The sequence below is a fragment of the Scomber scombrus genome, chromosome 13 (assembly GCF_963691925.1).
Source record: "Scomber scombrus chromosome 13, fScoSco1.1, whole genome shotgun sequence".
Classification (NCBI taxonomy): domain Eukaryota; kingdom Metazoa; phylum Chordata; class Actinopteri; order Scombriformes; family Scombridae; genus Scomber; species Scomber scombrus.
The window spans coordinates 23,377,414-23,402,053 of record NC_084982.1 but is presented as its reverse complement, the minus strand read 5'-3'; the positions used below and the strand labels follow the sequence as shown (position 1 = coordinate 23,402,053).

Genomic DNA, 24,640 nt, shown 5'->3' with positions numbered 1-24,640 from the left:
TAACAGGAGGAGCAGCCTCAATGCAGTACTGTTAACATTTATTTGGGTTGTGCCTCGTAACCGGTCACAACACACACACTATTCTTGGAAGTGTGAAGTGTGTGGCCTGTCCCTGACCCCACCCAATAACACTGCTCTCCTGCCAGCAGTACCTGAGGCTGTGGTACACTGGGACAAGCCTTACTGGTCGGGCACTCTTACTTACTGTATTAATGTCAGGGTTATTTTCCTTCACTGTGTCTCAGGTTTGCGTTACTGTTTTTCTATATTTAGATCCTTCTCAAATCTTTCTGAATTTCTTTTTTCTGTATCACTGCAGGCAACCAGCAATTATTGGACAAGTGTTTGATTTTCCTCACAGGGGAAATATTGATTTGTACAACATAACAGTTTCTTTATTGCGATTGCTTTCCTGACAAAAGACTTGTGAAGTTGACCATGTCCTCTTATGTATCACGTAGGTGTGCAGGCATACATGTCAGTGATCAAGCTTGTTCTTATTGGCAAGTCCATTTACTTTCACTTCTTCTCCAATGTGAATTGAAACTGTACTTGACTTAAAGATAGTTCTTACTTTAAAGATATTTTTGGAAATTCCACATACTCAATTTAAACAGAATTTTCTCAAGTTTCTTGAAACGTTGTGAGGATAAAATCAGTTCATAGTTGCATCTGTTTTCAGGGCACAGAAATCTAAAACTTGCATTAATCAACATTTTCATTTAACATAATCACTCTGTAAAAGAGGTTGCCTGTAGGGCCTCAATTAAGGAGAATCACCACAAAACCCTGAGGCTCTACTGAGCTTTTTAGCCTCTTTTAAATTCATTTTTTTGTTATGGTTGAGAGCTGCTCCCATGAGCCGTTATATACAGTGCTTTCCGAGAAAAAAGCTCTGACGAATACATTGTACACCTACTCAGCACGAGCAGACAGGCAATGAACATAGTTATCCGCTACAATATATACCTAGATATTTTTCTCAGGGTAAAAAGAACTGTGTCTGTTGGACTTATAATTTTCAGGTGGCAAGAGACGCAGTGAATGCTAATGTTGCTCTGTGGCTGCATAAACCATAACAACATTATAGAGCAATGATATGTCGTGATGGTGTGTCTGTGTACTTATTTTGGTGTTCTTCCATCCCCCTATTGGCATAGGAAACACAGAAGAAGAAAAATCTAAATTTTTTAGGCATCTGTGCGAGTGGAAAATGTTTCAATCCACGGGCGGGACTAGAGGAAAATAACAGAAAAGACCAGAGCATCTGATGAGTTCAGTCAGAGGCTGAACTGAACACAAATACACAAACATTTTCACAGACATTTTCTTCTGTTGATATCTAGATTTCAGCTAATGCACAGTTGGTATTTTGGCTGTTCGGACGACTAAACACAAACGGACCAATGGTCAAAGTCACGCGAATAACACAGGGAAAAAATTTGAACACAACATTAAGATACAATTTATAACACTCAGCAGAGTTTGCAGACCTGACCCCGAGCGCTCATAAAAAGAAACACTTGACTAGAACAAAGCAATCACATACACACACACACACACACACACACACACACACACACACACACACACACACACACACACACACACACACACACACACACACACACTGCTCCTTGACGCTGATGGCTGCAAAACACACTTACCACAATCCAACATGACCGTGCATGCTGGGAATCACACCCATATTCCAGGTATTGACACACACAATGAACACAGTTCTTTTGAAATAGACTGAGACACAAAACAGGTAATTAACTCCAGCAGTTAACAGGATTGCTTGTTATGTCCAGTTTCTATGTCTCACTTTATATCTAATTTATATCTTTACACATATTTTTGCAAGGTAAAATGTAGGATAAAGCTGCAGGACAACACAATCAACATTTAGTGTCACTGTCAAGATCAAGTTGCTTAACAAAGCAAACAACCATAAAAATAGTCCAAAAATACAGCCACAAGTAGCCACTGCTTTGGTTCATTCTCGTGGTCCAAAAAACCACAGCTGTTTGAGATATGGGTTTGGAAACTTTGAACATTTGTTCTTCACAGGAAGTTTGCAGGACTTGACCAATTGTGATTTGTCAGAGAGTGGTTCCCCAAGGCAAAGATGACCGTAAATTATGATTAAAAGTTTGTATTTGCACGTCAGCATTTGTTTATCTTGGATGAAAGGCCTGAAATTCGGTGGAATAGCCATGATGCAGGTGGTTGCAATATTTGGTGTGAAGTCAGCCAGAAACAATTCAGATGTGCTTGTATCTGTTAGTTTTCCTTGGTGATGATGAAGCGTACATTGTAGACCTGCGTACATGTGTATTATAATATTTCTGACCTATTGTGTAACCACTAAGCAGAATCCCACCATGTGATGTCCACATGTGTAATGCTCTTACAGACAGGCCCTTCTCTCTGCCCAGTGACCCCTCCACTCCCCTACAGATGTCTTGGTCCCTTTTAGTGTACTTTCAGGCCTTTTGGCAGTAAAATGACACTCACAATCTCTCTCTCTCTCACACACACACACACACACACACACACACACACACACACACACACACACACACACACACACACACACACACACACACACACACACACACACACACACACACACACACACACAGACAGACAAACACACATCTTTGTCTTAAGTATCATGGGGATCTCCTGTCTCCCTATGGACTCACTTCGTGTTGCCTGCCTGCTGCCAGACCACATGGTCACCCTTTCTGAACAGTTACTGTGTGTGTGAGAGTGATGGATTGTAGGGCTGGACCATATGACCTAAAATCTATACAATGATAAATGATCATGTTTAACTTAATGACAACAAATATAACAATATGTTTTGTGTGTTTTTACATCAGTTCATGATATTGTTTTTTTTTTCTTGCTTAGTCTCTTTGGACATTCTTGGACGTTTGGGCTGTACTGTTAGATTGGTTTATTGAACTACTGGCTTTATGTCCTTAATTATTTCTATTCTTAATTAATTGTTTTAGATTCAGAAAATTGAACATTGTGACAAATAAATGTTGTCTGGTATGTTTTAAAGATTTCAATTTCTAGTCCAGGTGTTGTTGATTGTCTATGATGATGATATTGTGTATATGAATGTTGATATACTGGATCCACACAAGCACATATGTGTCTTCATATGCATTCATATTCATACGCAATCATAGCACAGCACACACTGGCAAACAACATGTACACAGAAACACTGGCCTAAAAAGGTTCAGTAGCATAAACAAAGTTAAAGGCTGTGGTTTATCTTGTAAGTTTAAAATGCCCAGAGGAAGTGTTTAGAAGTTGGTAAACATGGCCGCAACACCAACAAGTGGTTTTTAGCAAGGCAGCGGTGAGAAGTTACAGTATGGAGGGATTTATTCCTGCGCAACGATTCAGACAAATGAATGGCTATAAATAGAAAAATTATGGAGTGTGCTGTTTGCTAACTTCATTCAGAAAGAAACATTTCTACATCAAAGACATTCTACATCTTTATGTGACATATATATAGTGGTTTGATTGTGGGGAGTTATTTGGCCCTAGTACTTTGCTGTCACTGCCTGTGAGCGTAATTATTTAAATGTGGATAAAATATAGGATTAGTTTGCTATAATTGCTCACCTTTTAGAACAACTGTGTGTTTTGTTGACAAATGAGTCCAAGTGAATATTTGAATGGTGGTAATTATGGTCTTTTGCATAAACCCAGTGGCACTTACCACACCATGTTTCGACCTCAGCTTCAGAGCATTGGTATAAAGGGTTGTGAATATGTTTAAAGCTGCATGAGACTCACCACTGTGGAATTTAATTGGTTGGAGTTGCAGTAATGTCCTCATGAACACACGTAGAGGAATGTGCACCAAACCGTAGAGGTGATTTGATTGTTACAGTCAACAGCTACATTCTACCAACTATGGCAATGGAGGTTATGTCGAACAGAGGCTGACCTACCCAAGTTAGACTGTTGACTTTAAATGTGGAGATTGGGCAGTTTGCTGCACATATTTTACTGTCTGGCACTTGCTAATGTTGTTGGAAGGTTTAAGGACCCTTGTATTAAATCCTTAGCCAGTTTTGGCAACTTCTTGACATGCTCATGATCAAATGAGATTTTGGTGCTTGTGACCAACTAGCATCATATAAATAAATCATTTTAAAATGCTAGATTAGATTAAAGTTAAACCTCAAGAAAAATGCCATGAAGCGAGAGAATCCAATTTTTGACAGCACTGCAGTAAAATCATATTAACCTGTAAAAGTGGTTAATTTAGTTTTTCAATCACATGATGGATATTTCACTTTGGAATGAATCTCATATTTTGGCTGCACAGCAGGTTATCTTGTGGTTTAGAGTGGCGGTGACAGGTTGGCGTAGCTGGCACACTCTCAGACTGGCTCAGAGTTTGGTTGTAGCAGAAGGGCAATTTTGGTGGAGCCTCAGCAGACAGGATGGCATAGTTGGCAGAGTGGAGGGTGGCAGATATTGAGGGCTCAGAATACACCAGACTGAGTTGTAGTGAACTAGACAGGTTGCCACGGCTGGCACAGTTTTGTGGTGATTGGCAGTCAGGTGGAGGTAAAGGTGGCTTGGAACAAGGTGACTCGACACCTTTGCGGTCTATCAGGAGTAAAGGTGTGTGTGCTTGCGAATACATTTGCACTGTGTTTGTGGTCAACTGTGTTGTTATGAATGCTCATGGGTGTGTGTTCTCTGCGTAGTGTTTCCTGTATCATTGAAGGGTTCTCCTCACCACTGTACACCGGGTGTGTATCCAGTGAAGCAGGCACGCCTGCTTCCTGCAAACCTCTGAGCCAACTTGTCCTCTTGCCAGGTATCGGTAACTTGGCACTCCATCTCTTCCTTTTCCATGTGGTGATCACGTATGTCTATCCACAAGGAAGTCTGTCGACATATCTAGGCTTTTACAATTGGGATATGACACATGTAAAAACAGCAAATCACTTTCCTGTCTGGGCTTGAGGGCATGAATGTACTTTTTTTAAAAGCATATATGATTTCCTACTGGCCATCTGTATATTCCTACATGTTCCAGGAGGGATAGAATGTGCTTAACTGTTGCTGAGGGCCTTGCATATGGCACAGGTCACATAAGTCAGCACATTACAGTATCCATCAATAGCCTGAGACCACATGACTCTCAGAGTAACAGTGTCCTCATAGTAGCAATGCTATACACATCTCCCCACAGCAAATAACACCCTGCAGGGCACGACTTACTTACATAATAACATATTTCTACACATAATAATGCACAACAACGTTTGGTGCTAAATAGTGTAAAAATGGGTTGAGCAAACCAGTGGCAGAATATGTTTAGATTTCACTATAAAATAAAACAATTCTCCATAAATACTTCTCCATACCTTCGTAATGGTTAGATTTTCAATTAAAACTCCATGCCATTTCAAGTGCCCTTCTTTCCATTGAAGCAGCCTGCAACACTGCGCAGAGCCAAAGCTTGGACCACAGAATGAGCCATAAGAGCTAGTGGACCTCTGTCTCATCTCTCTTGAACTTTATCTGTTGGTACCGCTGTATCCGCAGATAATAGTTGTACTGTCAAGAGGACAACTATTCAATAAAACTCTGTGACGTACTCAACATTGACGTAGTTTGGACAGTGTGGATAAGTGGGCTTACCTTGTGTAGAAGGGACAAAAGTGCTTTGCAGGCACATGCGTGGTTACACACACAGTGTCTATGCCAGAGTTGGTCATACACACATGTGCTCCATCCGTTACGGCTGGCCTTGGATGACAGTAAATCATGAGCAAGGCAGGGGAAATTAGGCCAGCTGTTAGCTGGAGGATTACATACCGTCACCAGTATAGCTGTCCAGATGTAACCCATTGATAAACCAATCTGAACATAGATTTTTTTTGCATGATTCTTTGGAAAGTAACAGTTGCAAAGTTTAAGTGAGTAATTATGGTAACTGATGATTAGTTATAAGCTTGTTAATCATTTTTCTGATAAAGTGAACAATTCTCTTCCCGCTTTCTTAGAGCTCAAGGTAAAGTTCATTGTGCTCGTCTTCAGAAATAAAACACAAAGTATGTTATTGCCATGTTTACATTGTGTTTAACATTCTCATCTCCAGCTGTTGACATAATTTGGCATTCATCTGCCTTCTTGTTGTCCGTATGTGAACAATGCTTCTTGTATTGTACGCAGCTGCTTGCCAACACTAAAGCGCTGTTATAAGCACAGTGCAGCAAGCCTTAGTAACATTATAAACTGCACAGACTACTTAGGTGTATGTGTGTGTGTCTTTCTCTCTCTCTTTGATCATTTGTTTGTTGTGGTTTCCATGGAGATGGCTTCCCATAACTGTGTGTTATAGCGGAAAGCCCTTGACCTGTCTTCCTCTGCCAGCATAAGAGGTCATAATCTGCTGCTGTCATTTGACCTATACAAACACAGATAAATATACACATGTATGCACAGTCTACAGTCTGTGTCTTCATGGACACACATGCACACAGATTCACATGCACAAGTCAGTTTCTGTCTGCTAGTGATGGGTTTTAAATGAGCCAATGAGCAAAATGAGATAATAAGATGATGACCATTATTAAGTGCAACAGCGGGAAGATGCAAAATATTCACTTACTCTTTCAACTCTTCCTTTGTGTGTGTGTGTGTGTGTGTGTGTGTGTGTGTGTGTGTGTGTGTGTGTGTGTGTGTGTGTGTGTGTGTGTGTGTGTGTGTGTGTGTGTGTGTGTGTGTGTGTGTGTGTGTGTGTGTGTGTGTGTGTGTGTGTGTGTGTGTGTGTGTGTGTGATTTCTCTGCCTGTCTCTCGTCCATCAAGCTCTGGTGTCGTCTTTCTGCCATCTGCCACTGCCACCCTACTGTCATGCACACACATACTGTATCCAGCATCCTTATGACACTAAAACAATACAGAACTTCTCTTATGTTTGTTTGTTTGTTTTTTTTCTGGTTTTGTGGCACAGTTTTGTGTGAGCATCCACTTTTGTCAAAGAAACAAAGGAATCAGTCTTTGCCTTGAATATGAAATTCAAGAATATGCATTTGGTGTGTTTGTGTGTAAGATATGAATATTTAATTCAGCCCCTCCTTCCATCATGTATTAATCATGGAGCAGTCTGCTTAGGCTGAAAATAGCGCCTAGCAACCCAGAAAAACAATATCGTAGTATTTGTGGGTATGTCATGTGCTGCTGCTCGTTCATGTGTGACACAGCACATGGGCTCCTCTCACATTTTCCTTCGCTCCACACTTTCCTCAAGTCTGTTTCCAAAAGGACGATGGTGATGGAGATTTCTGATGGTTGCATGAGACAGATGCAGCCATGCATACCCTTCAAAGTTTTCCAGTTTAAAATGTGTAACTGTCTTTGTTTCTGTTTTCTGGCTTTAGACTTAAGACAATATTTGCTTGTCTTTGCTTGTATTTTTCTAGCATTTAAGATTTGAATACAGCCTGTTAGTGCTGACACCCACCCAGTGCAGGCAAAGTTTGGAATATGTCACTCAAAGAAAGTCCTCTTTCCGAAAGTGTTGATAATTGCAGGATTACTGACCCCACCATCCGCACCAGCTGCCAATCTAAAAGGTAAACTGATGTAGGCTGAGTAATTACATAATTTCAGCCTAGCTGCTTGTAGGTTGGAGCAGCAATATGGCAGCAAGTTTGTGTAATGGGCAAAGAGACTACTTCAACACCATAGGTCATGAGAACAGTGATTCATAAGCAAAAGCCTGCCCGCTGCCTGGCAGTGTCACCCAAAAGCCACAATTTCTCATGATGGTATCCTGGGAAACGCTCTGAAATGAATGTTAGCGAGCTGCTTACAGTTCAGTCCAGCTGGGTAATTTTTGTCTGCTCTGTATGTATAATACAATGTTTTTTAAGTGCATTGTATCCACTCTACTACATTGTACGGTGGCAGTCAAAAGTGTGGACACATCTTCCCATTCATTTTAATGAGAAAGTGTGTCCAAACTTTTGACTGGTACTGTATTTGAAATGAAATGACATTAAAACTGTATTTAAATGAAAAGATTCATTTAACGTGTAGACTTCAGGTTTATGTGGGTTCAACTGGGTGAACAGCACAGGAATTTCTGCCTCTAAAATTGGGCAACTGTGTATATAAAGGGCTACAGTCCTCACCCTTTTGACGAAATGTGGATATGAATGCCCTAAAATGGAAGCTGAAAGTCAGCACTGTTTCAGTTTCATTGTTTCGTTTAATTTCAGAACATAAATGTGTCACTGTCCTGGTATTTTCTTAATAACACTGTATGTCTTGTACAGGCGCCAAACCCAGGGAAGGTGCGGCCATGAATATAGTACGACATAATTTTCTGTACTGATTCAGAGGACATAATTCTATGTGATACTAGCTGAATGGGAGCGGTTTATGTTCTCTTTAGAGCTTCAGTCAAGGCAAGTCAATAAAACAAATTGTGTTCAATATGCCGTAGGCTTCTTTGAAGCAAAGTGGAACAAATTTTGATTATGCACTTTACTAAAGGCTCTTTATAAAAATGTGCAGATTTATGACAGACATTTAAATGCATTGACGGTGGCAGGAATTTGTGTAGAGAAGTAGGATTTTGTAAGAACAGGAAATGTGCCTGAGTGTATTTCTAAACAGGGTATTTATGAGTAGGTCCTTTTTGAATTTAAGCCCCTGTCTGTTGCTGTTACTATGTTTTAATATTATCTGTAATGGGCACTCGGGCCTGTGTTTATAAAAGCCATGCAAGCACGTGGAGGACTGGGCTCCTGCACAGGAAATAATATTACTTTAGGACTAAAGTGAATTTCTCAACCAGATTAATTTAGAATTTCTTCTGCGGTTGTCTGGATTAATATGATGGAAGAACAGACAAGTACTTATTGACAATAGAAGCCAAAGTAAATAAACCTCTGACTATGTTAAGACAGAACGCAAGGGACATTTTAGAGGTGGTGTGATGGCTTATAACAACCAGTGGAAAGAAATTAGATTAGAGGAAAGTGGTACAAATTAAGGCTTGTGAGTTCAAAATGTTTCAACTTAAGTGAAGAATGTGTGCTCGTCCCAGAGTTTAATGAATCATAAAAAGAAATTGGATAGAAAAGCAGAGAGACTGGAGGGAAATGACAGACATAACCAGAGTTACTGGTGAGTTGTGACATCAGTCAGAGTTCCATTTGGGACATCACATCACTGCATGGGGGCAGCTATGAATGGTTCCCATATTAACTTCAGGAAAGCAGTGCAGGTTAAGATATCAGTTATTTCTCGTGATCTATTCTCTTAACTGAAAAATTGTGTTGGAAAACACTTCTGGAAAAGCAAAAATCTCACCTTTGTGCCACTTGTCCAAGTAAGTTTTCGTTCGCAGCCTCATTCTGGTTGCCTATCTGCTGTGGGCTCATTATAGACACCTGAGGCCGGAGGGCAGAAAACACCCACTGGTACTCAATGGTTGATGAGAACCGCAGTCGTAGTGGGTGTTTTTCCTCCTTTACAGCCACAAGGGGCAACGATGAGCCCATTCAACACTCAAAAACAAATTTGACTGCTACACTTTTGGCTTTCTCGCTCACTCACCTTCGTGTCTCCCTTTTTTGTTGAGCAGTTATCATATTACTCTGCTCTGCTCTTGTCATTTCCATGTCCTTGTTTCCTCTCATTTCCCACTCCTCCCCATTCTCTTAGTTTTTCCATATCACTGTCCATTTTTCTTTCCCTTTCTGGGAGCTGTTGACAGATGTTGGTAGTTTCAGTCTACTGAGCAGCTTTGATTTGATGCCATATTGAAGACAATATTTAAGCCGTTTTTTCTTTTGCTCTGACAGGTGGCTTGAACAGCAAGGAGCAGCCTCTGGAGCTTCTTAAACCAGCTACACTCAACCATTTCGGTAAGACTTTGTGTGCTCGTGTCACGTGTGGTTTTCGGTGTTGTTGTGACTGTTGGGATCCACACTGCAAATGGTTTTCCATCCGTCACCTAAATGAGTGGCTTTAATTAAAACCTGAACGGACATAAATCTTGAGCACCATGATTACACTGCAGCCTGAGTGAATCTTATTATGATTGATTAAAGGCCAGTTTAGACCAAAGATTCACAACAAGACAAGTTGAAACTTTCAGTGAGCCAGTTTGCAATGTTCTCAATCCAGCCATTTTTACACCAAAGCGACTAGATGAGACAGTTTATTGTTTCCATAGCAACGACTCCCTGTATTTCCATTGTAACTGCTTGCTTTTCAGGCTGTTTTGTTGCTGGATAATTTGTATCATCTCAAAATATGAATGAGGATAGTTATAGTGAGCTACTTGCTACAGTCGCAGTTCTAACATTGATGAAATGGGGAAAACATAAAAACACATGATCCTCTCTTTCTTCCATTCAAAACTCTGCCATTTTGACCAGCTGTATATGGTACTAGTTGATTGACTGTTGAAACAGGTCATGTGCCTTAGCCTGCACTGTACAACCAGCCATTGGCGACTTGACGAGCTGACTCACAGGCGATGCCACCAGCTTGCTTGAGTCAAGCTGTGCCATGATTATTAGGTGATTTTGAGAAATAATCTCACGTGACATCATGTGTTTTTGTTTGACACTCTCTGCCGTAAATCAATTTAACATTCAGCAGTCCATGAAATAGTGTACATTAGCTGTCCTAAACATGAAGGAGCAGGTTTTCTCAGTGTAAATTATGAGGCGTAGATGAAATAATGCATTTTTTTGGGGGTGTTTTGCAAGAGCAGTGATAGTTTCTGTACCCTGGCTGAGGTCAGAGGCCTAAGTGTAACATTATACATTATAATTACATATAACAGCAATCTCTGAGAAGCACAGTGCAAAAAATCCAGAAAATATATTGCTGTGTGTAGATCATTTGAGTAAACTATTCTAGAAATAAAGAAGATAAGAGAAAACATACCTGTATTTTACTTGCTATCATATTGGTTCAGGTTTCTCTTGTTTCTTGGTGTTAGTAGGTGTTTCTGGTGTTAATACCAGTGCTGACTCTGTCGCCTACCTACTCAGAGCCTTCAGAAATACACTCACCAAGAGTTGACTGATTGATGCAGTCACTTCTTTGGGTTTACTGATGTGTAATGCACCACAGGTGATGGCAGAACATCAGTGCTCAATAGGGGATTTGGTGATATCATGGTTGCCTTAGCCGGCTCATGTATGGCTCAAAAATACACTCTGTCAGTGTCTGTTTATGAGGAAACTTATCATTTACTGTTGAGTATGTCATAATTTCCACCAGCTGACACCACACGTTGTTTTTAGTACACAGCAATGTATAATTCAGTGACCGACTCCTTTTTAGAACGTACATGCCAGCGTTCAAGTGCACGTGAGACGACACATTTTCGCTGGGACTTCTCGCTCCTGTTGACAGGAACGTGGGATGATCACGCCACATCAGCATGTCATCAACCCACATGCGGTATGTTTGTCCCATGTGGTGCGAAGACATGCTGATGCAGCAGTGATGTCACAGATATGGTGGCCAAGACCTGGAGCCATCGCCTGTTAATAGCATGTTTGGTCGCCTGCAGCATTAACACACGTAACTGCATACAAACACACACTGACAGACGTATACACATATAGCACATGCAAACATATGTAGTAGGTCATGTATATAATCAGTCTTTAATTATATGGGTTTGATCTCATTTAAAAAAACAATTATGCACAGTTATGCATGTTTTTACATAATAAATAGGCCTTTACTACCTGTTAGACATTCAAATCACCCATTGTAAGTCCACGAATAAATTATACCTGTGTGCATGTTCACTTATACTCCATTTAGACTAATAAAGCGATGGTCCATCTGAATGGGTCAATTCGTGTCACATTACCCTCCTTCATGACCCTGACCCAGGTTGAAAGCAGGTTAGACATTCGCCTTATTTGACCAGTCTGGTTTAACAGGGACTGAAATTAATTCAGTGATGTTGACATTTACAAGTCATTTGTGACTGACGAGACGAGAAAGAAAGCTTACATGTGTGGGCGAGTAAGCGAACTCAGAGAAGGAGAGAAGTATAACTGCAACTAAACTTCATTTGGATAATGAAGCGATGTAATTCTAGGGTTTTTTAATTGAAGTGCAAAGAACAACATTATAAATTAGAACATCTGCCAACAGTGACAGCCGGAGATTAACATGTGACAGCTGTCTCATGAACGGTTTGGACGCATGTTCAATAGACCATTACATGTAACATTTAAGTCTACGTACATGCACATACACAGCAACATTCACACAAACAAAGAAATAAATAAACTCAGTTAAACTCATTAAAATCAATATCCCTTAAATGGCATTTCAGAAACAGACAATCACATTAATTACAGATTAGATAAATACTGTCTGATATGTAGGGCTGGACCTTTGAAGTGTGTGACATATTTTTTACTATTGTGTAACAGTTGGTTTTGAATGGGTGTTGAAAAGGTGACACACACACACACTTTATATGCTGAATGTTTTTTTTTCTGGTGGTTGTTCTGCTGTAGTAAGTTACACAGAATATCAGTTCTGTTAAGTTTTTATTAAATGTATTTGTAGCTTTCACTGACTCTCCACAAGGTTCCTATTAGATTGTAAATGTCAGAAATATTGAGAACTTTTCATCAGAAAATATAGAAAAATGACACACTCAAGGCATTGCATGCTTTTTCTACTTTAATTGGCATTCTGGGAAACCGCAGACACAATTCCACAATGTGTTGCCAAATCCAAATCATCCAGACAGGACTTCACCAGGTCGGATGTTAAGTCTAAAACAGAGTTTGGGCACTGCGTCCTTCAATGGCCAAATCATCGGACTGAACTGCTTAATTAAATAAGACTTGAGTTAGGTGCAAACCTAATAATAACTAACCATTTAAATGCCTGCCAAAAAAAGCACAACATTTTATTTTATTGGAATTAGCACAATGCTCTATTAGCACATTCATGAGATGTGTTAGAATTAATTAACCGAGCGCCAAGAGCAACAGTAGCACTTCCTCTGTGTGTGTGTGTGTGTGTGTGTGTGTGTGTGTGTGTGTGTGTGTGTGTGTGTGTGTTTGTGCCTTTTAACACAGAGCCTAACAAGATGCCAACAGCTGCAGTCAGCACTGGTGACTTATAAGTCACTGGCGTGTGTATGTGTGTGTGTGTGAGAGAGAGAAAGAGAGAGAGAGAGAGAGTGTGAGAGAGTGTGTTTTTAAAAGTTTAGGATATAAAAAGTAGAATGAGCGTCAATCAAAGTGAATGACTACATTTTTCAAAATGGGGAAGAGAGAGGTGGAGGAGGAGGGTGTGGAAGCTTTGGTGAGGAAGACAGATTTGAGTGCATATTAATCAGGATGACTAAAATTTTGCACAGGAGGAGGTACTGTAGAGGAGCAGAAGTCAGCACCTTTCAGAGTCACTTACACACTTAAATGTGAATGTGGGCTGGAGCATCTGTCTGTATCTGTGAATGCACATGTGACATTAGGAGAATAGACACACACGTATGGATGGGTGTGTGTGTGTTTTAAGCGTGTATATGTGAGAATCCCACTGTATAGGCTAAACTGGGCTCTTTCTCCCTGAGCCAAAACGGCTTTCTCCCACTCTGCACAAATTAGCAGCAGCCCACGCTCCACTCACACATAACTGTCAGAGCACAGACGCTGCAGGGAGTGAGGAGGAAGGAGGGGAAGGTGAGAGAAGCGATGAGGAAGGAAGGGAAAGAGAGGAAGACAAATTGGGAGAAGAGGTTTCGGGAAAGTAGAAGAAAAGAGGGAAAGGAGGAGCAGAAGTGGTTCTGTAGCTGGCAGAAGGGCTGCGTAATGGCCCCTTTCATGAGGGCCTGGTGTGCAGCAGCATTGGTAATCATCAAGAAACATGACAGTTGTTTCTTTTTTTTTGTCTTTTTAGTCTTAAGGCTTTGTGCACATGTCCAGTTTCTGTCTGCACAACGCTGATATTAAGGCTTAGCAGCACGTGAGGCGGCAAGCAAGTTGAGAGCGAGTAGGATGAAGAGCTGTTCACACAGGAAGTGGCAGACCTGTTGGCCTGCTTCTATCTTCTGACTGAACGGCTTATCTTTATTTAGACTTTTCAATTATCTATGAGCACTTAAGAACCTGACTGAGGGGCGGCGGGAGTAGGTAGAATAAATGCAATGAATAGAGGTGAGGTGGAGATGGTAAAAGAGAGAGAGAGAGAGGGAAAGAGAGAGATGGGAGGAGACCAGTAATTTGAGGAGAAGAGTGCCTGTATAAGTAGAAAAAGAGGGATGAGGAAAGGCACATTATGCAAATATCAGTAGGCTCATTACCATTTCAAAACTCTGGAAAGGAAATCAGGAAAAATGGAGAGAAACATATTTTTGGACCCTCCGCATATCTTCTCTCTCCCTCCTTTTTCTCTCTATCTCTCATACACACATGCACACACACACACACACACACACACACACACACACACACACACACACACACACACACACACACACACACACACACACACACACACACACACACACACACCTCCCTCACTTGATGCTTCACTCAACTCCTCTCTCTTATTTCTCAGTCTGTGATTTGTATTCGGTGCTCGCTCGTCCATTTTACATGTTCAAGTCTTACTGTACAGCAGGGCTACACACACACACTCACGCACACACTGTCGCCACTTTATAAGGTTGACCTTTTCCAGCACTGCGTAGGACCTCCTTTTGTCCTGAGAACAGCTTGAATTCTTTGTGTCATTGATTCAAAAAGGTGCTGGAAACATTCCTTAGAGATTCTGGTCCATGTTGACAATGTAGATTTGTTGGATTCACATGAGGGCCTCAACTAAACCATTATTTTCATCATCGATTAAAATGCTGATTGTTTTCTCAGTGTTGAAAAATTGTGAATGAATTCCATTCACAGTTTCCTGCAGTAATGTTTCCAGTTTGCTTGTTCGGTTCAAAACTTACAAGATTTTTTTTAATTTACTGCCACATATGACATAAAAAATGTGTAAATCGTCACACTAGAGAAGCTTCCTTGAAAAATTCTGATTATTAAACTATCAGATCCCAAATATGTTCATTTGGATTGAAATTTGGTGACTGGAGGTCACTCAAGTTCACTGGGTTTATTGTCATGTTTTGTGGAACCAGCTTGAGATGACACAGAAGATGTGTGGGCTGTGGTCATAAATGGATGCATGTGGTTAGCAACAAATCTCAAATAAGCTGCAGTATTTAAACCTCATTCAGTTGGTATTAAAGGACACGTTCACACATTTTTCAAGTCGGTTTTCAAAGTGGAACAAGACTTTTCACTTCACTTTCATTGATTGGATGAATTAGTTAACTAAAACAGTGTCCTATGAAATGATTTTAAAGAAAATGAGAGATACATGACATATGAAATGAAATATGGGAGAATTTCCTTGTTTTTCTTTTTTAAACTGTGTTGAGTTAATCATGTTTGTCGTGTTTGTATATGTTTAAAATCGAAATAAACTTGGGGGAAAAAGAAGAGAAAAAAGTCTGTTTTCAGTCAGTTGAGTATGCATAATGGTCACACTGGTCTGTGTTAAAATGCCTTCCAAACTCATTATTATATGAGGCTACAGACAAATCAAGTTAATATTTTCCAAAAGTTCCAAAGTTCTTTTGAGCGTGAAATGTTTCTGTTTTTGTTATTATTCCTCCATGGCAGCTCAACAAGAAAATACTTCCCTTACCCCACAACCACCAGTTTGAATGGTTGACACAAGGCATGACGTATCCATGGATTTATGCTGTTTATGCCTAATTCTTGTCCTACCATCTGCAAGTCAATGCAGAAAGTGAGTCATCAGAACAGGTGATGTTTTTTCAGTCCTCTGCTGTGGAGTGAAAGCCAGTGCTGCTATAGCCCTTCTACGTCAGAGATGTTATTCTGCATACCACTGTTTGAGTTACTGTTGCCTTTTTGTCAGCTTGAGCTAGTCTGGCCTCTTCTCATATTCACATTTTGGCCCACAGAGCTGCTGCTGTGTGTGAAAATCAGAGGTGATCAGTTTTGAGATACTTACACCACCTTGTGTAGCACCAGCAATAATTCCACAAAATCACAGGTCACATTTCTTCCTAATTTGAATGGTTTGACCATTCTTCACTGAGTGGCTCTCGTGTAATTGGCTGATTAGATATTTTAATGAAAGTTATACTATGCAGGATTTTATCTAAGAAAAAAAAAGAGAATGTATAGACTCATGCTAAAGTAATCCTTCTCTCTCATATCTTATGACTCACTAGAAATGTATTTATCTGTAGAAATCTTCCCCTCTGCCTGTATTTACTTATTATTTTGCTGAGTTCGTGATGCTTCTGGGCGTCAACCTTTGGGCAGTGGGTGTGTAGCCCACACAGGCAATAACAGTGTGCAGGGTGTGAGGTCGGGACTTGTTGCATAGCGACCAGGTTACATCGCTGTCTCTGTCTTGGCTCCTCTGCTCTGCTCTGCTCTCTGTCTCTGGGTAAAGAGCTGCAGGTCTGTGTGTCTTCTGGATCGAGGGTGGAGCTGAGCTACACACACACACACACACACACACACACACACACACACACACAGAGCAGAGAGGCCACAGCGGACAAGATGAAACTCTGCATTCACTCAAAATCCTGCAACACTTCCTTCAGGGTTCATTTGTGCTTTAAAACAGAACTGTCATGAAACAATCAGAAAATGATTCACAACTTTGTTCTCTCTCTTTCTCTCTCACTCTCTCTCTCTCTCTCTCTTTCTCTCTCTCTCTCTCTCTCTCTCTCTCTCTCTCTCCCCTTCATATCCTTCATAGTATACCTTTAAGCATAGGTAGGTCAACCAGTAAAAATTGTGTAATTTCATTTTAAAATCTACTTCAGCACTTTTGATTAGTTCAGCACATTCTCAAAGTAGGCAGTGCATTTAATTAATTATTGACTTCCGAATTCCGAGATCTCCCTTTCTCGTGATTTTGAAGATGATTTAAAGTGATTGACTGTCAGCAAATTTTGGAGCAGACAGAACTGTGATAACACTGTCTGCTGTTATTCTCCTCTGTTTCCTCCTTTCTTTGAATCTCTGGCGTGTTCCAGAGGACACCCGGTCTGTAGTAGGTCACCATGACCGTGTGAAGACACTTGTCTGTCTGCCAGGCCCCTGCTGCCTCTCTCTCCCTACTCACTCAAACATCTAGTTTTGTGGACATGTGTGTGTGTGTGTGTGTGATTGAATGCTTGACCTTAAATCTGACATTGTAAATATGTGTTTTTGTGTTTGCTATTACTCCGTTAATATGAAAGAACATGACCTACACTAAGGCCGGTTTGGCTGGTAGAGAATTCACTTGACAAAAGGGCTATTTTCACTTGCTTGTCATCTGCTTCTTGTCTTTTTTTTCTTCTTTTCCACACACAGTATCCCTACTAATTTAGCATTAACTGCAGTTATGGTGAAAAACAACCCCCCTCCCCCTCATAAAGAAGTATCTATGGTGAGTCAAAACAGTGAGTTACTTCTGAATCATAGTTCAATAAAAAGATTAAAAAATTCTTGGCTTGGAAACAAATAATTTTGCTAATTCAGCTTAAAAACCGCAACAAGTTCTCATGTTGCAACATAATTAAATTGTACAGGACTTATTATAGTATTATAATCAATCATAATAATTTATTATATGACTAATGCCTCACCCTCCTATCAGAGTAAAGTCCTAATTCAAGATTCAAAAGATTGCAACCTTGTGTTGAATTTCAGTCTTACTCTACACCCTAACAATGACTGCCATCAGCACCTGCAGCACTTAACCACCTATCCAAGACAAGACAATCTGTTTTGAGCTCAAGCCGACCTCAAGCCCGGGTGCCAGTTTCCCAGATGGGCCCCCAAAGCCCCCTACCACCCCCACACACTCCCTGACCTGGCATGGATCCCTCCTGCCTGGTGCCAGTTTGGTGTAGGCCGGAGTCGGTGGGCAGCTGCTTCTTTTTTTCTCAGCCACCATCGGGCTCAAACACACACACTCACGCTAACAACCATGTCAAAGTCATCGCCCAAGGGATGTTTCCAAATGGTTCTCTTGAACTTTTCATGAACTGAAATATAATCTCTGCTGCTTTGCTTTTTCTTCTCTCGTTCAATCTATCTTTCTGTCTCTTCCACGTAACAGTTTCAGAACAATTTACCTGCATGTGAAATCAAAGTTGAAGCCAACCACGTTTGCAATATACTGAAGCATTAAGTTTAAGGTGGCGTGCTGAAATCAACATGAAGCTCTCAGAAAGAATTTCAGGTGGAACTGAATTGGATCCTGAGTGAAAGATTGGAGGTATAAAGGGAATACAAGATAGTGTAGCATTACCTAATTATATCTATAGCGTAGCCGGAGGTTGTGGCCTTCATGTCAACCCTGTTACAGAGAGACACACACCCTCACACAAACACACACATGCTCGTCTAAAAAAGTATGGTACAGTGCTCAGAGCCAGACTTGTTTTTGTCTTCCAGCAGAGCAGGCAATGCTTTAACCTACTTTGTCTGCATCAGTGCCATTATCCTGACAGCTATAGCAGGTCGGACTATGTGTGTGTGAGAGTTTGTCTTTGTGTGGATGTTGTGGGAGGGAGAAAGATTTTACCATGTCATGAATTTTGCATATGATCCAGTGTGTTTTGCTATATTGGCTCGGCTGGCTTGGTTTTTCGAAGACCTCGATGTCTGGAGAGTGAGATTGTGTTTGTCACGGCAAATTCTTTAAATAAAAGTTGATTTGTTAGAGTATTTTAGCTCTCGTACAGTTCAGAAACAGAGAAATAAATGTTCTGCTTCACACAAAATTGTTTGTATCCAATTTATAATTGAGCAGCTCTAGTTTTTCACAGTAATCAGCCTATAGATTAAAAGTTAGCATGGTAATATCTGCTTATCTTCGTGGCAATCAACCTCAATCACAATATGGATAAAAATTTCACACCAGAATGTTGCATGTGAAATAGGTTGGGCAGGAAGCTTGTCCTCTTGATTGTTAACCAATAAATAAGAGCAGTTTGTACCGTGGCAGTGCAGGGTAATTATATTAATTATATGTCAATAATGTCTTTTGTTGAGGACTCTTTCAAGATGTCTCGCAATTGGTCAATGCGCACATTTGCGTGTCAGAATTTATCAAAGCCGCAGCTGATTAATTTACCTCCAAAAGCAAATCCACTGATTGCAACAATTCTATTGATAGTAAATGAAGCTGGTGAGACTGGGCAATATGTCCCAGTAATTAGTCCAAATATCCATTGCCATATCATGTGGGAGGATGGAGTGGTAACCTTCTGCTTTACTAAGTTACTCCAATCAAATTTGAAACTACTGTGACTTTCAGTCTACATAGATTTTTGCTTGGTTTATATCTGGGGTTTCTGTTACATAGCCTCGCTGCTATGTAAAGGAAGAGGTGTGGCTTCAGTATCTGCTATGGCTCACCAACAGGTGATACTATCAGCATCAGTTCTCTGAATTGTTTTTTGGCTGTCATTCTCAGTAATATGTAATTTACATTTCAGCAAATATGGAGTACCACATTTAACATGCAGTTTTAGTTTTTATATTGCTTCTTGTTAGATATTGAAAGTTAGCACAATGCACAGTAGGATTGTCTATGTACAGATGTAAAGACAGACAGATAGATATTATGTATGTTTGCATCCAATCATGCTTTGCCATTTCAATTCCTCTTAAACTCACTTGTTAATGCAGAGGTGTGTTTTGTAAAGGCTTTTAAAAGCCTTAGCAGAACCACATGGATCCAGAAGAGTCCTCTATCTATTATGGATGACCACTCCATGGTTCAGACCTTTTGCTTTGTGCTCGCAAAGGGTTTTGCTAGCTTCAGACCAACAACACCACCATGACCAGAGGCTAGTCTTCCCCAGTCCGGGAAGAGGAGTTCATTAAAGCCAAGCCCACAGCCTAATGGCTACAGCATGGCCGTCAGTAGAAGGCTATATTTTACCACAAACTCATTTAAGAGAAGAAATAGACCATGTTTGCTGGCTGCAGTTGGTCCATACTTGTTTTCTAAGTGGGGTGAACTTGCAAGAAGTCATTAAGAAGAAAATTGGATATTTTCATAATTGGAAAAATAACTTCTAAGCTCAAGAATAGACTTCTTCTTCAATTACTGATGAATTACATAAACAAACCAGATATCCCCTTAAACGCAGACAATTGTTTAAAGTGAAAGAGAAGAAATGGACAAGGAAGAAATGCCAAAGATAATGTGTGTCACTATTAGATTAGTTGAATATGTTTTATTTTTCCCGGACAGGCTGCTTTTTCATTAGTGTTTATCCTTTTGTTTTTGTTCTGTAATTACCTTAAAATACCTGAACCCATCCGTCCTGATGATGCAATCCTCCATTTATATCTGAGAGCATCTTTATAGGCTTTACTGAGGCCTCTATTTCCTATTTACATCCACAGGAAATATTGATAAGGCCCATTTTAGGCATTGGGCTATAATCTGCACTCTGTCCATAAAAGGGGTCGTAGGTCTAGCTGCAGTGCACAGGGGCATTCATGTGACTCATGTGATTTTTAAGTGCACAAAAGGAAGTGTGGTAAGCTGACATCTTTCATAAGTTCAGCTTAGCATCGCCGACAGCTAATGGCTCTCTGTCTGCTGCGAGCTCGGCGCAGACTGGGAAGGCATTACCATTGAGACGGAAGGAGAGGGTGTAAAATATGAATGAACGGAGCTCCCCAGTGCACCCAGGAGCGCAAAACATCTCTCTTTCTTACCTCGTCTGGTTTTGAAGAAGCTGTTTTGAACGTTTGGGTGTTTTGAGGTCCTTCTCAGAACAGTTAGGAGTTGATTCCTGTTATGTTTTCTTTTTTTCTTTGTAAAGCTTGTTTCCTCACGTAGATCAGATTGGCAGCCTCAAGCAAACTTGAGGATTGCGTGAGCTCCTTTGTTTGTGTCTGTGTGTGTGTGTGTGTGTGTGTGTGTGTGTTTTAGCAGGATTCAACGCCAAATTATTTTTAGTCAGCTATAAAATAAAACGGATAAAAAGGAGGATGTATTTATCTGCATGCATTTGCAGTGTGGTGTTTGTTACCCTTACATGCAAAGGGGATGTTTGCATTCCCTCTGTGTGTGTGTGTGTGATTTATTGTGCCATGACATAAGAAATGCCTATTGGAGGTTCAAGTAAGGTAATGCTCATAAATCATAAATAGGGGTTGGTAACATGTTTCAAATCAACTATCTCCATGTTTAATTTTATATTTAATTTTATATCTAGAAATGTGTTGTGTGCAAATCACTTTATAGACCACACAATCACAGCATACTTCAATTCTTCAATTTATTGCTCATTTATTTATCTGCAACATTACCAACAACAGTCCTCTACAGAGACTCCAGATTGTGTGTGTGTGTGTGTGTGTGTGTGTGTAAACAGTTGACAGGTTTTATAGCTACAGCACTGATTCCCATCGCTTCCCGTTTTTATCGTAAACATGACGCACAATACACCGTAAACACGCCCAGGCAAAAATAAACAAACAAAAGCAGACATTCTTTTGCTCCATTTACATCCTCATTTTAAACATACCTGCAAACCTCATAGACGCATTAGAGTAAAGTGAACACAGCACTCAACGACGCACCTGGTCACTTAATCTTTACGTATCTGCTTAAAGACACACCCGTTGATTATGAAAACTGTGTTACCACTGGAGCAGCTTTCAGAAGATGATACTATTTTTTTGTATTGTGGACTTTTTAAAAAATCTTTTAAATCAATAGAAAGCATTTAGCTGTGGTGGCACTTGCCAATACCTTCTCTCCTTTTCAGCAGGGTTTTATATCATTATTAAACAAAGACATAAGATGGAACTGAAATGAGGGTTCTCATATTCTCCATCAATTGAGCGTGTTCTGATTGCCAGTAGAAATTCATTATGGTGCCTGTCTGTGTTTTTTATTTGACAAAGAAAGATATTGAAAGTAGTATTATTTTAAGAAGTTTAATGATTGTATTGAATAGAAGTTTCAAATTTAGCATCTGTATTTTGAGATTCTCAGTGGTAATAATAATCAATGAGACAGTGTGCAGAAAGAGAGAGATGTGAAGGAGGGGTTGCGGTGGATGGGGGGGGGGGGAGTTGTAGAGAGAGGCAGTGTGTATTATAAATAACCCAAATCAATAATAAACGACACAGTATCTCACATAATTTGGAGTCGGGTCTGTGGTTCTCAGGGGACATGGATGAAAAAAGCAAACCCAACAACCCCCCTTTCACTGTGGAGAGGAGGGGGGGGGACACAATAGAAGAAGAAGGTTCAAAAATAAGAGCTGCCGTCTTTCCCCTCCCTCCTGAGCATGAACTAGCTTGTGGTTATGGTTTGCATGCGTGCCTGTGTGTGTGTGTGTGTGTGTGTGCGTGCGTGTGTGTGTGTGTGTACATTACGAGGCGGACGCCGTCCATTACTTATTCATCAGTCCTGTCTGCCTGGCTGCCACAGTGTGTACCTCAGCATGCCTTGCAATCATTATGCCACATGCATTATTTAAGGCACACGCGCACGCTGACTCTGAGGCAGATAGCTACATGAGCTATTTATCTCGGATATGCTCACTTATCGCCTTGTCTGCTTCTCTCACAGGCTGTTACAAATAACTGCACAAGCCCTCTTTCACATAGACATTCACTGCCTAATCTTTAGGACCTGCACACAAGTTTTCACGTACAGACTTTCATTCACGAAGTTTTCATAAGATGTGCACACATTCCCCGCACTCATAAAGTCAGCGATACACTCCAGGTCCATGCATATGTTCCTCATACTACATCTTGTGTCTGTGTACTTGTTCTTGTTGTGTAGTGGGTGTTGTCATGCACAGGGTGCTTGTGGAGCTGTGTTGGAGATGAAATCACTCCAACCCTCACAGCTACATGGATGTGGATAAAATGTAGGCTTTTATTTCTATTGGACCACAAACTAGGGACAATGCACCTTTACAAGAAGTGAGAGGAATGACTCATCGGTCCAAGTAAACAAGACCAGCACTTGATTGACTGTTCTCTGTGGATGTAGGCACCAAAACACACTTGCCTGACTGCCGCCGAACAAAGAAAAATATAGTCTGTAGATGAATGGATTGTATTTGGTGAATTAAAGCATTCAAAATGACAGTTTGGAGTTGTTTACTACAATATCTGTCTTCAATATAAAAATTTACATTTTGGCAGGGAGTCTAGTTCACAGAGATCTGGAAGCATGCTTGTCCTAATGAAAAGCAGCAAACATTCTTGGCTGATAAAAAATGCTTTAAAAACCACAACAGCCACAAGTCCAAAGTAAACATTGTACTATAGAATGCTGTTGGCAGTCCCTGGTATAAAAATATTGCACTTTGATTGATTGCATGATATGTAATTTTAGGCATGCACCAATCCCAATGTGGTCGACTAGATACCAGCACTCTCTTTTTCTCAAAATTTGTATACATGACTACATTGAACTCATTGGAACCATTCATGGTAGCATGAGGCCAAGTGCCACCATTCACTGCGGTCATGCTCCAGCCAGTTACGGAAACAATGATTTTTTTTAAATGACTCCTGCTAAGAAACTGTATTAATATGGATTTGTCACGTCATGGATGATACATGATCTGTGCCAATACCAATCTGGTGTATTGGATCAGGACATCATTACTGCAATTCATGTTTTTTGTGTATGCTATGACATGGCCAAAAACATGCTTCTCCCTTGATCTTTTTTTATTTGACAAGCTGTCGGCTCACTGCCGCTGATCTTTGACCATGTTAGTCGCAACCTAATCTTAGGTCTGTGGCATGCATCAGTGTTTACCTCAGAGTTCATACGGTACTCTTCTGCTCAGTCTGGTCATTGCCCTCCCAGATGCTGATTTTCCCTGTGCTAAAAATGAAAAGCTGTTTGTGTGTGTGTGTGTGTGTGTGTGTATGTGTGTGTATGTATGTGTGTGTGCACGTGTGTATACCATTGTGGTTTGGGTTCAGTAGCATTAGTTGTTATCAGTGTCATAGCTGCATGAAGCTTAGCTAAGCCTTTGACGTCAACGCCACACAACAAGCTGATAATGGAGACTTTTATCGCAGCCAGGTGTGTAGGCGTGTTGTCTGATCAAATAAAACTTGGCTTCCTGGATTCTATGCTGAACTTCAAAAATAGCTGGGAAAACACATGCACAGACGTAGATCACCCCACACACACCTGCACGCACACATGTTCTCACAAATACACACACACACCACACAAATTAGATGAGGAGTTGAGTGCATACAATTACTGTGTTTACACTGTGTGCACTTGAATAACCTGATTATTGTTGGGTGTGTGAGGTAAGCAGATTTAGTAAACACCATGTACTTAAACAACCCAGTATCCTTAACTGCAACAAGTCCTCCTAATTAAAACATACATGTCATTTGACCGTTTGACTGCCGTATGACCCATAGGAGTGTTTTCTAATCAGGGGTTTCTACAAGCAGTTAAGAACATAATTTGTCAAATTACTGTAAAATAATGATG

At 40.5% G+C, this 24,640-nt stretch overlaps 1 protein-coding gene across 1 annotated transcript in view; it reads left to right on the top strand.

The window, feature by feature from the left end:
- hdac4 (histone deacetylase 4) overlaps nucleotides 1–24,640 on the top strand; it is a 127,219-nt gene that overhangs the window by 35,771 nt on the left and 66,808 nt on the right. The window contains exon 3 of the mRNA XM_062432455.1: nucleotides 9,880–9,942. Coding sequence (XP_062288439.1) covers nucleotides 9,880–9,942 — 63 coding nt within the window. The remainder of the gene's footprint in view (nucleotides 1–9,879; nucleotides 9,943–24,640) is intronic.